The sequence below is a fragment of the Desmodus rotundus genome, chromosome 10, assembly GCF_022682495.2.
Source record: "Desmodus rotundus isolate HL8 chromosome 10, HLdesRot8A.1, whole genome shotgun sequence".
In the NCBI taxonomy this organism is placed as follows: Eukaryota; Metazoa; Chordata; class Mammalia; order Chiroptera; family Phyllostomidae; genus Desmodus; species Desmodus rotundus.
Window position 1 is genome coordinate 38,205,399 of NC_071396.1, and position 12,760 is coordinate 38,218,158.

Genomic DNA, 12,760 nt, shown 5'->3' on the forward strand with positions numbered 1-12,760 from the left:
GACGCTGCAGACTGCTGCTGTGTGAGAGGCTGCAGGCCCATGCCAGTCAGCAGCTGCAGCTCTGCCAAAGCCCGAACACGCGGTCACGGGGGTGGTCTGCTGGCCTCAGCAGCTCTGGCCTCTGGAGTTCCAGCCGAGCACCTCGGGCCCAGCTCTCACCTGGCTCTGTGGTTCTCTGCTCATTCCCGCTCACACTCATTCTCAAGGGGCCTGGCAAACTTATTAGCAACGGCCCTGAAGACGTGCTTCCAAGTGGACGCTGGGGTGGTGGGGAGGGAAGAAGTCGACAGCGCTGGTGATTGTGGAAGCAAGGTATAAGGGAACTCGTGACGCTGTTACTATACAAACCTCACATTTTCCACAGTGAGAAAATTAAGATATTATAAAAGCAAAACCTCTGTAAAGAAAGCCAGGGACAGTTCTCAGAAGAAAGGAAGTGACAAGCGTGAAGCCACGATTCCAGACAGGTAGTGTTTTTCTTCCAGCCTGGGACGTCAGCAAAGCCTTGAGTGGCAATTTTCACCCGCTGTGCCTCAAGAACTTGTAAAATGTGCAATGTCTGACTATCTAGTCAGGGGCCTGCCCTGTATTCCCTTAGACTGTCTCACACACACAAGACAACAGCCAACACAACAGCTGTCCTGTGTGAATCAATCCAAATGACACCTTTTCTCGTCAGATCAGCAAAAAACGTATTTCCAGTGTGCCACAGAATTTCAGCATTTATGTGCCGTGAGACAAAGACGGTGGAAAACCGCTGGTCCAGGCCCTGGTGTCCCCCAGAAAATTCTGTGACAACGCCAGCACAGCCAACACAGAGCTGCGGCCACATGCGGCTAAGCAGCACTCAACACTCATTCACTCACATTGTAATCTAAATAACATGATCAACTTTCCATCCTCTGCGTGGACCCGGGAGCAAGCTCACCAAGGGGGGGTGGGGGTCCTCCCACCACCGCGTGCGGGCCCTGTGCTCGCGCAGGGACGGCTGAGGGCACCCACCTTCTCACTTAAGCAAGCTCGGAAATCACTCTTCATCTCTGTCACAGCGACTCTGTCCTGCGGTCTCTTGGGGCCGCTGACGGTGGCAACAATTGAGCTCAGATTAATCTGGACCACCTAGGAGATGCGAGACAAGGGGAAGAAGACACATTAGGGGTCGCAAGGACAGACTGCAGCTCCAGCACTACTTCCTGAGGCAGAATGAGTGTGTTTGTATGTTTGAATGCAACCTGCTCCAATGCTGAGACTCACCCACCAAGACAAGGACCCGAAACCCATCTGAGCTGTGGAACCTAACGTGAAAACCTGCTGAGAGCGGACCAGCAGACGAGCCCACAGACCCCCTCACCGCCTGCCACGCCGTCCTTCCCCACCCATGTGAGCACCGTCTTCACGGCGTCTGCTGACCCCATGGTAGAGGCCTGTGCCGGGGCCGCACACACGCCCTCTGCACCGCCCTGTGCCGGTGCAGGAAGGCTTAGGAAGCCTTCCCCCTCTTTCTGCTTCGCTATGATAAAAATTGATGTGAAATTAATGCATGACATCAAAGGGTCATGAACAGCAGCTGTTAAAAACAGTAACAACTGCAATTATCACTCACTGAGCTCCTGCTGCGCACCTGAGCCTGTTCTAATAAACCTGCACTTAATCTCCTAACAACCCTCTGTGGCGGACGCTACCTTCACATTTTACAGATGAGGAAACTGAGGCAGAAAGCTACATAATTCACCCAAGGTCATACAGCTGACAAATCTCAGAGCTAGGACTGAGACACAGGTGGTCAGGCTCCAACATTCACCCCAGTGTTAGGTGGGTTACTGTTACATACCTCGGAGTATTCGGGTTCTCCTGAATTACTCTGGTCATTTCGAAACAATTTCACAGCTTTAAGGTATGTTTCCACTGATTTGAGTTTGGCTTTGTCAAAACCTAAAAATAAAAAGACGTACAACAAAAATCCAGTAAGGAATTCTGAAATCTTTTGGGGTAAGGGTATTGAATTCTAAAGATGAGCAAAAACCGAGTATTACAGATTACTAACTACTGAGAATCCATTTCTCTCCAAATTAGTACTTGACATTATTCTTAAGAGTAGTAAAAATTTCACCCTTCGTGAAAAACTACTTTATGAACAGAGCAGCTCCCCCTTTAAAAGTTAATAAATCACAGAAAAGATCACTAACACTACGCCAGTTCTATGAAATTCACACAAAAATACTGTTTACACAAGAAAAACCAGCAGTAACACTGGCTGCAATCACTACCCACCATGAAGGGCAGATTCATCACTTTCCGCAGCGACACTCATAGTCAGAATGAAAGAGTAAAGTATGGGGAAGTTAAAGATAGTTTCACAGAGCAGAAAGACCTTCCAGAAGCTGAACGACCTCGAGTGGTAACCTGGGAGCCCCTGCTCCCTAACACGTGGGCAGCTGTGCCGGGCCTGACGGGGTGTAAAGGATCAGGCGGCCCGTGCTTTCCAAGCTCGCCCTGGCCACACAGCCGCGAGCCACGGGCACTTCTCCCAGTGGGACGGCGGCACTCCTCCGGCAGGCGGTGGCACCTGAGCACCGGGATCTCTGGCTGGCGCACAGGGCTCTCAGGTCACGTGGAACAACCGCAGGGACAGCCACCCCCAAGTGTACCTTTGATCAGAGCAATGACCTCCTGAAAGTGGGAAATGCATCAAATAACAGGAAGTCCTGCTTTTCCCGCAGGGGCCGTATGCAACATGCAGTTTTGCAGGCAGTTTCTCCTCAGCTCACACACGCAGTGGAAGGGTGGCCACAGCTCCTAGTCACTCAGGCCACAAAGTGGTCTGGAGCTTGCAACCATGCACCGCCTTCCACAAAGCCACGTGCTCGCCCTTCCCACACAGCTCTGGCTCTCAGCCTCTTCCCTCAGGTGGCCCCTCTGCTCCTGGGTGTGGGAGGGGCAGCAGCAGACATTACAGCGTCCACCCACCCTGCACCCCAGGTCCCTGGGCAGGGCAGGGCGAAGATCAGCGGTCTGAATAATTCCTTCAGATTGCTTGTAAGTGCATGAGAGCAGAGTAGGGTTTGAGGGCACGACACTATTGAAAGCCATGTGCTACAGTTCATTTGAAAGCCGCTGCTCCAGAATGAGCTAATTTCATGAGTAGCAGACAGGCACACTGGAAACAGAACACATCTGTCCTAACGACTTATCTGCTCACCTGTATGTTCTAAATGTTTTAATGTCACATTGTCAACAGGGAAAAAGCTGAGGAGAGCACCATATTCGGGACACATGTTTGCTATTGTCGTTCGGTCCACCACAGACAGCTGTGAAACTCCACTTCCGAAAAACTCCACGAACTTGCCAGCCACGCCCGCTTGCCGGAGGTGCTGCGTACAGGGACACAGAAGCGCACACAGGGTTAGCAGCACACTGGTGGGGCCTCTCTGGAAGCCGCACCCAGTGCCAAGACAGCACGGCAGAGGGCCGGGGGCCGGCTCCCTCGGGGCTGCAGGCGTTTCAGGGCCACAGCCAGCAAGGAGGGCGGCACGGTGCCGCTGTCAGTCAGCGCAGAGCAGAGCCTGGACGCCAGAAGTGGCTGGGAGTCAGGATGGGACGCTGCTGAGATGGGGCCCAGCACAGCCCCTCCCCTCTTAGCCGGACACACAGTAACGGTGCTTCCAGCACAGAGGGCACCTTGGATGATTTAATGAAGTATGAACACACTGATAAACTTGCATATAAATAATTACATACTGGCCATGAAACTTCTTCAACTTCCAACTACTGGTCCAAATATTTGCAGCAACATTAATTATATGTAAATTACACTTTGATATGATTTAACATGTGGCCTCAAACTTAATTCCTTCTAAAATCATTCTTAGTTACCAAGCAACTGGAACAGCTGCTCCCCTTTTCTGCATTGTGCAGTGGCCTCGGGCAGGGCCCGAGAGTGAAACAACCCCCACCTACAAATGGGAGCGGGGCTGTGGACCACCGAACCCACGCTCTTTATTTATGAGAAAGATGTCTCTTTATATTCATGGTTATTTTTTTCGAAAATGAACACGAAACGCACTACACATACCAAGCTGCTGCTCTCACCAAATTAACGAGGTGCCACAACACACGTTTGGGGAAACACATGACGGACCCCAAGGACCGTCAATCGAGTAGGACCTCAAATGCACAGAATCTTCAATAATGAGTGCTAGTAAATTTAATTTTTGTATCAATGTGTCAAAATGTCAAAAATAGACACAGCACTTTTTTTTTAAATGCCTGCGGAGTCTGAAAAGCAGCACTAACTTCCAGGACGTCTGAAGGGAAGAACTGATTTCTCTAACGACATTAACGGGAGGCTCCTCTTCCTTTATCAATAATACTGTAATTCTCATTTTACCTTCGTGATCTTTGGCCCACACATCAAATCACTCACTTCTGTAAGATGTCAAGTGTTTCTCTAATCAGGGAGGAAGATCAATACTCCAGGCTGAGAGAGGGAACACCACCTTCTCTCCCCATGGAGCACCCTGAGGGCCTGAGACCCCTGTCCGCCCCGAAACACTGACACGCAGACCCCATGGGGTCACCTGCGAACAGGCCCGGGGCCCGGTCAGGAAAGCGCAGTCAGAGCGCCTCAAAATGCAGGCTGGGGGCTGCAGACAGCCGCTCACCGACCGGGGCCCCTACAGCAGGCATCCCCACTGGCCAGCATGGCAGAGCAGGTTGGAACGGCCTGTGGGAAAATGCAACACCATCCCGCTGCCCCAGGCGCTGCCGCTGAAAGCTGTCCCTCATCAAGCGATGGCTCCCGAAGGGTGAGCGGCATGCTCAGGTACAAAGGAGGTCAGACTTTCCCCGCGGTGCGCGGAGCCCAGGAGCTGCCCACCGAGGTGGGAGGGGTGGGAGGCAGGCAGGGCCTGGCTGCCTGGGTTAGAGCACCGGGGCCACCGCTTCCTGCTCAGCCCCAGGGCCCTTTCTTTGGTCTGTCCTTCAGCCTTCCTGCGTCTGTTTCTCAGAACTAAGAGGGGAATGGGTCGCCAGCAACAGTGCCGACCTGGGGGCTTGTGAGCAGGAGTAACGAACTAGCACGCCAAGTGGGCAGCGATGCAGCGAACTGTCCGGCACGGGTAAGCGTCTGTGTTCGCTACCATTGCTACACAGTGGTCGGAGGGGCCCTCTCCTCATGTAAAGACGCGTGCACTGAGTTACGTGGCTGGCACAACCGGAACGTACCTTTGTAATGCCAAGGACAACATCTATGGACGTAACAAAAGGGTTTGATGAGCCAGTTAACTCACATCCAACCACCTCCGGCAACGTCAGAGAAACGGGCAGCCCAAGCATAACCGCTTCTGTTTCAATGCCTCCGACCCCTGAAGGAAGACAGACGCACGTGACTGGCACAGGACGCTCGACAGCAGCCTGCGCCAGCCTGCAGATGGCCCAGCGGTCCAGGACCTCCTCTCACAGAGCTGCCTCGCGGCCTCTCCCGCGGACGTGGCCCCCCCCCACCGGCTGAGCGCCCTGACCTTCACCCTTCCACTACGTTCAGTAAACACCTAGTGCTTATTGCTGTGCTAAGGAGGCACTAACAACGCAACGGAACCCAGTCCCAGTCAAGCTCAGGAAGCTCAGGCTACTGGCGAAGACGGAGGAAGAGAAAGTCAATCCTCAGAACCCCCTGGAGGGAAGAGGTGCGTCCTGCCCCACGCAGCAGCCTGGGCCACGCCGACACTAAGAGCAAAAGCGCTCGCGAGCAAATGACCGTCTGTAAGACGTGCGGGCAAGTGGCCCCAGAGGCGCCAGGTTGTGAGGGACCTTGTGGAAAACACAAAGGAGCCTGGATTCATAACGGGCCAGTCGGGGTAGCCTTAGAGGGACTCCAACGGAGCACCACCTCCTGCCCGGCACGCTGTGCCCGCCGGGCTCCATGCAAACTTCACACATTCACACCCACAGCACGCCGACCACAAACACCTGAGCTAAGATCTACTTCTGTTGCTGCCTCACAGATGCCAACGCCTCAGGGTCCAAGACCCCCGCCCACAGGAAGGGCACACACTCGCCGTACTTACCCCACCCCAGGACCCCCAGGCCGTTCACCATGGTCATGTGGGAGTCCGTGCCCACCACGCTGTCGGGGAAGAGGAGGTTGCCTTCCTCAGAAACCACTCGCGACAAGGACTCCAGGTTGATCTGGTGAGGCATTCCAGTGCCGGGAGGGATTAGGGTCACGTTGCGGAACACTCTGGAACTCCACTAGGTTTTGTATAAATTTAAGAAATCCAAGTATTAGTACATTATGTGCAAACAAAATTAAATCAAAGCAAAATGTCCCACAAATCCAGATAAATGGTAGTTTGCAGTGGGGTTCCCAGGACTCCGGGGTGGGAAGGGGAGCCCTCCTCGCTCCCTGGCACCAGAGCCTGTCCCTGTACTTTCTGGTACGCTGGGGCGTCCGTGAGACTCTGTGAAGGACAGAAGGGATCTGGCGCTCTGAAGTGTTCAAAATGGCCAGTCTTGGACACAGGAGCCGCACCCGGCGACATTTTATACGTTCCAATAGGAAAACGTCCCCAAACCATTCATACCTTGAAAAACTGAAGCCTCTCTCGATTTCTGCCAAATTCCACTTCTTGGTTCTTTAACACTGTTTCAGGTCTGAAGGGAGGAAGAGCTGGTGTTAAATACATTACAGAGTCTTCACTCTTACACTTACACACACACACACACACACACACACACACACACTTCCAACCCGCGACCTGCTGGACTTGACACGGAGGTGCAGCTGTGAGCTGCCCAAAGACTCGCCACTCCCGGGCTTCATGGCACAGCCATGCCCACACTGCACCTAACGTGAGACCTGGCTAAAAACGTGTTAAAAATAAGATGGTCAGCGCAGCTGGACTTCCCTCTACAAGCAGGGGGTGGAGAGGCTGATGCCACCATGAGCACGAACACGTCCACCCACACGGCCCTTGTGCCAGGGCGCCCGCAGAGGGACGGACGTCGGGGTCGCCGTGGAGCACAAACAGATGTGCGACGTTCCTTTACAGTTTAGAAAGAGCTTTTGGCCAAAATCTTGTTTTCATCTCACCCCAAAGGGAAGGTCCGTTTTCTCTGTAAGCAGCACTCTGTGCAGATTATAACTATGCGAACTACTTAATGCAGAGGAACACAACACACCTCTCAACAGCAGACACAGCCCTACTTTTAGGAAGCTATTTTTATCTAATGGGTATTTCTAAAAAATTATTACTAATGGTTTTGTTTCTTTTACCTGCCAGCTCAGCTGGCAATTAAGCGTTGACTGAACGTCAATACAACTTAAATTATACATGTCCTCCAGGGTCCAGATAATCACAGTGCTTCAACTGTCAACGTTTTTTCAAAGTGAATTAACATCAATACATCATTGCTGAATGGCCACCTGAAGCCATAGCACACCTGGGGGAGCTTCTCAGGACCTCAGGGGACACAGCTCTCTGAAGCCCCGCCATGCTCCCACAGCACCTACGGCCTCAAAGGGCCAGACCAGCCTGCATTTGCTCATCCCTGGCTCCCGATGCGCCAGACACACGGCTTCCACCTCCACCCAGGCCTGCGTGAGTCTGTAACTAGTGCCTCGCGGGCACGGGACAGCAGGGAGGAGCCACTGTGCTCGCACAGCCAGCGGCTGCCATGCAACCTGCTCCTGCTGTGGCCTCAGAGCCAGAGTGAACGGCAAGTGTCACAGCAACGTGGGTTTTTAGGAATAAAGATGCCATCTTAGCAGTGCATGCGCTTCCAGTTAGAAAAAGACAACCGAAAAAAATCAACCAGTTTTGAACCAATAAACTGTCCTCCTCAGGCAATGAATTTATGTATCAGGAGGCAGGTTCATCTTATCGGATGCCAGTGTGCCCGGGACAGTCGGGATGATGAGGGTGCAGGGAGGGGAGTGAGCACGTAAAGCTGTCCTAGTCTGACAGCAAAGGACCCACGGACGGCACCACGTCCTTACTCTCAGGAGGGAGGAACACGAAGTCAGCGCAACCTCAGGCCTCATAGAAACTCGGAGGCAAAAATGTGAGAGCTGCATGGAACTGGAAAAATCCACGTCAGGGGCCAACGGACTCGTGCATCATTTAGCCCTCAGGATGAGATGCGCTTGGATGTTGTTCTCCGCTCTTCTGAAGAAGCTTTGGTGTGTTCAATTCTAACTTTACAAAGTTTAAGTCATTTTTTATTACAATAAATTTCAGCAGTCTAAACGCTATGGGATAAGCAATGTATTTCTCAAGAATGAGACCCAACGGCATGTAAAAGTTCAACTCAAAGAACTCTTCCTCTTACTGTGGAAAATCACCGATTAGGACATGTCACCACCTCCAGGGAACCGGGCTCTTCCCAAGGCAGGCTGCGCTCCCTCACCTGGGAGGGCGCTGCGAGGCGAGACCGCAGGAGCGCGCAGTGCCCCTCACACAGACTGCTAGTGTGGTGAGGACGCCGAAGCAGCCCCCGAGCAGGGGAGCCAAGGGGCCTACAGGCGGGGGCTTCCCGAAATAACTGTGAGCGAACAGTGAGCACATGGGTGGCACAGACTCACTGAGCTACAACTTCACACTTTTAGAGGCAAAACCATTTTTCTGCCGACATTCACCATGAAAATGAAACCGTTCACAGGAAGACCTTCAGGCTTTCCTCCTGAGGCAGAGGCAGAGGCAGAGACCGAGACGTAAGGAGACACAGGGAGGCCCGTCACCCAGCAGGGCCGGCAGGGCCACGGAGTGGGGAGGGAACAGGCAGCCTTTCCTGCCTGGAAAGCCACTGGGCACGACCGAGCAGTACAAAGACAGTCTCATACTCAGGCACTGGCTGCAGGTGGAAAGGACACAGGGCGGGCGTGTTCTCGATCTGCGCAGAGGGCCTTCCCAAGCCGGGGCCCAGTTCCGTGGAGTCACAGGGGCCTCGACAGGCGGCCTGGCCTCGGCACGGCGGCTTCCTGGGCTGCGCTCTCAGGGGAGAGAGCCTCCCCGCTCTCTGCAGGTCGCCGCCTCCAGGATTCGGAGCGTTCTGTATTGCACTATCATTCCAAAAAAGGCGACAAAACCAGTTAAAAATGGCAGAAGTTTGGCTCTTCAAAAACCACACAGCAGCAAAGCTCTCTGCAAGCAACCAAACGTTGTCTGAAGACTGACATGTCATATAATTCAAGTTTCAAAAGCAAATCTCAGGTCTCCCCCCTCCCCAAGAAAAAAAACAAACGGATTTTAAACTTATGAAGATGAAAATATAATTCTAAGTGCCCAATAAAATCATTTTCACATACTTCTGTAACAATTCAAGTGACTTTCAGCAAGTACTGCAATAGATTTTATCATCTAACAATTTAAAAGCAGGTCAGATTCACAGCTTCAATCTTTAGGGCAAACGAGCTCGTGGCTCTTGGCAACACATGATACAGCACAGCCTCGGTCCCAGACTCCGGAGGACGTACGCAGCAACGTCTTCCCTGGTCTGACCGTGGTCTCGGGGCCCTTGGAAACTGAGCTCGGTGTGGGGATAGTGGAGCCTCAGCGAGCTCCATCACCCGCTGATGAGAGGTGCTGGGGCCCCCCCTTTAAGTCCCTCTGGCAGGGACTGCATGCTCACTTCAGGGCAGTGAGTACGGGGACGGCACTCAGAGCGTCTCTCCCAGAGAGCAGGTTCTAGACGCACTACACATGGCTATGAAAACTGGCAGCAAGATTATACAAATATGAAGTAATTTTCAATCCCGACTGAGTAAAACAAATTCACCAATACATAAACTTTTCACCAGCTTCCCTCTTCCTTATCAGTCCCTACTAAATGGAGGATCCTGGCCAGAGCCCCTTCCACTTCCTTCCCACCGCACCACACGCAGCCAGCGTGCACGGCTGTCGTCACAATACGTGTGAAAGTACCATTTACTGAAGTCGATCTGCAAAGAATGGTCCACCATGAGGTCTGTTGGACAGGCAGGGTGCACTGCCTTAGGGTCACCTCCGAGAGTCTTCACTGCCTCCCTCATAGCAGCAAAATCCACCATCGCTGGGATTCCACTGAGGAGAGAGCGATCAAATCACAGTGCCAGTTGTTCTTTTATACGTGCTCATAATTATTAATATGCACTTACTCAGTGCTATGCCTAAAGGAATCCCATTTTACTTTGCATTCACGTTTGTTAATGTGCCTGTTACCCAAAGTTAGGTGCATCCTGGTTTAGCGAGAATTAACAGCAAATATCACCTGAGAACTGAGTGCTCAGGAGCAGACGCGCCAGAGTCAGCACAGGACACGACTTCCAGAGGCAGAAGAGAACCGGGGGACCGGCCCGCGGCAGCCCCTCCCCTGCCATCAGATGCATGATACCCGCCCACAGCCCCTTCCACCCTAGTGCCCTCTGGCTCCTCCAGAGTGACCCACTATGGGATGAGCTTCTCCAGCCGGCCCCATCCCAGGCATTCACCAAAGGTCGCCCCCACACTGGATACTGAGGGCACAGGCAGTGCCGCCCTCAGGGACTATGCAGGGAGGCGCAGCCGTGATTACGGAAAGGCAGCATGCAGACTTCGGAGCGGTGGCACAGAGGCCAGACCCCGTGGGGGTGAGGGGACTCTCCTCTCTGCTTGGCCGACGCCCACACCTCCTGCCCAGCTCAGCTAAAGGTAACTCTCCTTGTGACTCACCCTGACAGCCAGGTCAGGCAAAGTCTCTGGAGAAGATTTTGGATTTTACTCTAAGTGTGATGAAAGCCAACTGGTCTACAAGGGAGGAAGCAAGGCTGCCTGTGAAGACAGGGCGACGGCTGCCGTGAAGGCGAGAGCATGCAAGGCGAGCACGCGTGGCAGGGGGAGGGACACGCTGCACAGGAGGCCTGGCAGAGCGTGCTGGTGGACTGGATGCGCATGACGGAGAGAGGCCTCGGGAGTAACTGCTAGACTTTGCCCTAAACCAACGGGGACTACAGTGCCATTCACCATGACGGAGGAGGCCTGGGAAGGAAAGGGTGAGGTGGGCAGGTTAGATGCCGAGTCTGAAAAGCCTATTAGCCAGGTGGACACAAGTGTGCAGTTAAAGAAAACTAGTTTCGAATAAAAAATACAAGAAACAAGGGCCTAATTTTTGAAGAACTGCTTCAGGTTAGAAAGGGCAATTTTAAAAAAAATTTATAAACTAATCTTCAAAACGAAAGAAAAACAATGGAGCCAACCACCAGGGAATTTTAAAAAGGGAACACTCTGAAAATGCACCGGCGAGCGAGCCGTCTGCACTCACGTGAAGTCTTGGAGGAGGACGCGGGCGGGGAAGAAGGGCACTTCGACGCGGCTCTGCTTGCGTTTCCAGTCCAGGATGTTCATCACATCCTCCCTCCTCAGCAAAAAGCCGTCACAATTTCTCACAGCAGCTTCCAGCAGGACCCGTATGGAGAAAGGCAGGACATCTGATTCAAGAAAAGGTCACACTGTTAGTAAGGAAGGTCAGGACTACGTAGTGGAAAGATTACCACGGTGACAGGTCCAAGACGCAGATGCACCATTTTCCCAACTTAAAACATTTCAGCCCAGTGAGCACAATAGAACAGCAGCCCCATTAACACCAGGATTTCTAGGAACCCGACGTTCCACCCGTCCGCCAGGGCCCTGAAGGGTGGAGACAGGAGACTCACGGTGCGGCCCACCTGGGCACATGAGACCAAGGCAAGCACATGAACATTCGGGGAAGACAGAAAAACAGAGAAGCATGGACATAAAAACAACCATAACAACATCCCTTTACAGTGCCGATTTTCAACCTTTTTCTTCTCATGGCACGTTAATTATTAAAATTCTGCAGCACACCCAAAAATATATAGTTTTTGCCGATCTGACAAAAAGTATACGTGTAACTTTGATTCATTCACATAGGACGGCTGACGTGGGGGCTGTTCTCACGTTTTCCAATCGACCACCTACGGGAAACGCCGTCAGTGCCCCTGACTGAATCGTGCCCTTCCCTCACAGCAGCAAACAGGGGAGACACAGACCTGCCCAGGCCCCACGACAGACAGGGGCAAGTGGAACTAACAGCACTGTGGGAGACAGCGCCTGGACGGCTGGTGAGGGTGAGCCGAACACAGAGAGGCGACCAGAAACACGGACCAGGAACCAGGGTGCCCGGGGTTTACAAAGAGGAGAGGGCGAAGCTAGACAGCCAGAGAGCAATGCCTGCAAAATTCTAAGTGAAAATATTTCCAACCTGGAAACTGGTAACCGAGCAAAATGTCAATTAACTCCAGGTAGCCGCTGCTGAACACGCTCTGTAAGACGAGCAGGAGAAGGGACTGAAACCCAGGGACCCAGGCCCCGCCCAGCAGAGCGCCAGGGGCTCCCACAGGACTCGGACACAGGCAGGCCTGCAGACAGCAACTCGGTCCAGATGGGGCGCTGCCAGGAGGAGGAATACGGAAGTGATAGATTACCCAACTGCACCGGGAGGGTTTCTTTCTTTCAGAGGTGAATTATTGATAAGGACGGAGAAAGCCAAGCAAACGATAAAGATGGTCACTAATTCAAGGAAAAAGTACAAAGTTGTAAGAGAAATGAGATGCAACAGCCCACCACACGATTGCCTGAGAATACTAACTCGTTGCACACAAGCACTGAAAACGGGCCGAAACCGCAACTGCACCAGGAGCGGGGGACACGGGCTTGCACACAAGAAAAGCGCCACATCCTCACCTTCCACAGAAGACAGTCACGTCTAAAACTGGAAGCTCAAGAAG

The 12,760-nt window shown here is 52.8% G+C and overlaps 1 protein-coding gene across 2 annotated transcripts in view; it reads right to left on the reverse strand.

The window, feature by feature from the left end:
• Positions 1 to 12,760, reverse strand: part of IREB2 (iron responsive element binding protein 2) — a 31,316-nt gene that overhangs the window by 11,746 nt on the left and 6,810 nt on the right. For both annotated transcript variants that reach the window (XR_006655616.2, XM_024561674.3), the window contains exons 3-11: positions 11,275 to 11,440; positions 9,921 to 10,058; positions 8,840 to 9,058; positions 6,582 to 6,651; positions 6,066 to 6,249; positions 5,224 to 5,363; positions 3,200 to 3,371; positions 1,832 to 1,932; positions 1,003 to 1,119 (exon numbers count right to left, since the gene is read on the reverse strand). Coding sequence is in view for 1 of the 2 variants with exons in the window: in XM_024561674.3 (XP_024417442.1) it covers positions 1,003 to 1,119; positions 1,832 to 1,932; positions 3,200 to 3,371; positions 5,224 to 5,363; positions 6,066 to 6,249; positions 6,582 to 6,651; positions 8,840 to 9,058; positions 9,921 to 10,058; positions 11,275 to 11,440 (1,307 nt within the window). In the remaining variant the exon portion in view is untranslated. The remainder of the gene's footprint in view (positions 1 to 1,002; positions 1,120 to 1,831; positions 1,933 to 3,199; positions 3,372 to 5,223; positions 5,364 to 6,065; positions 6,250 to 6,581; positions 6,652 to 8,839; positions 9,059 to 9,920; positions 10,059 to 11,274; positions 11,441 to 12,760) is intronic.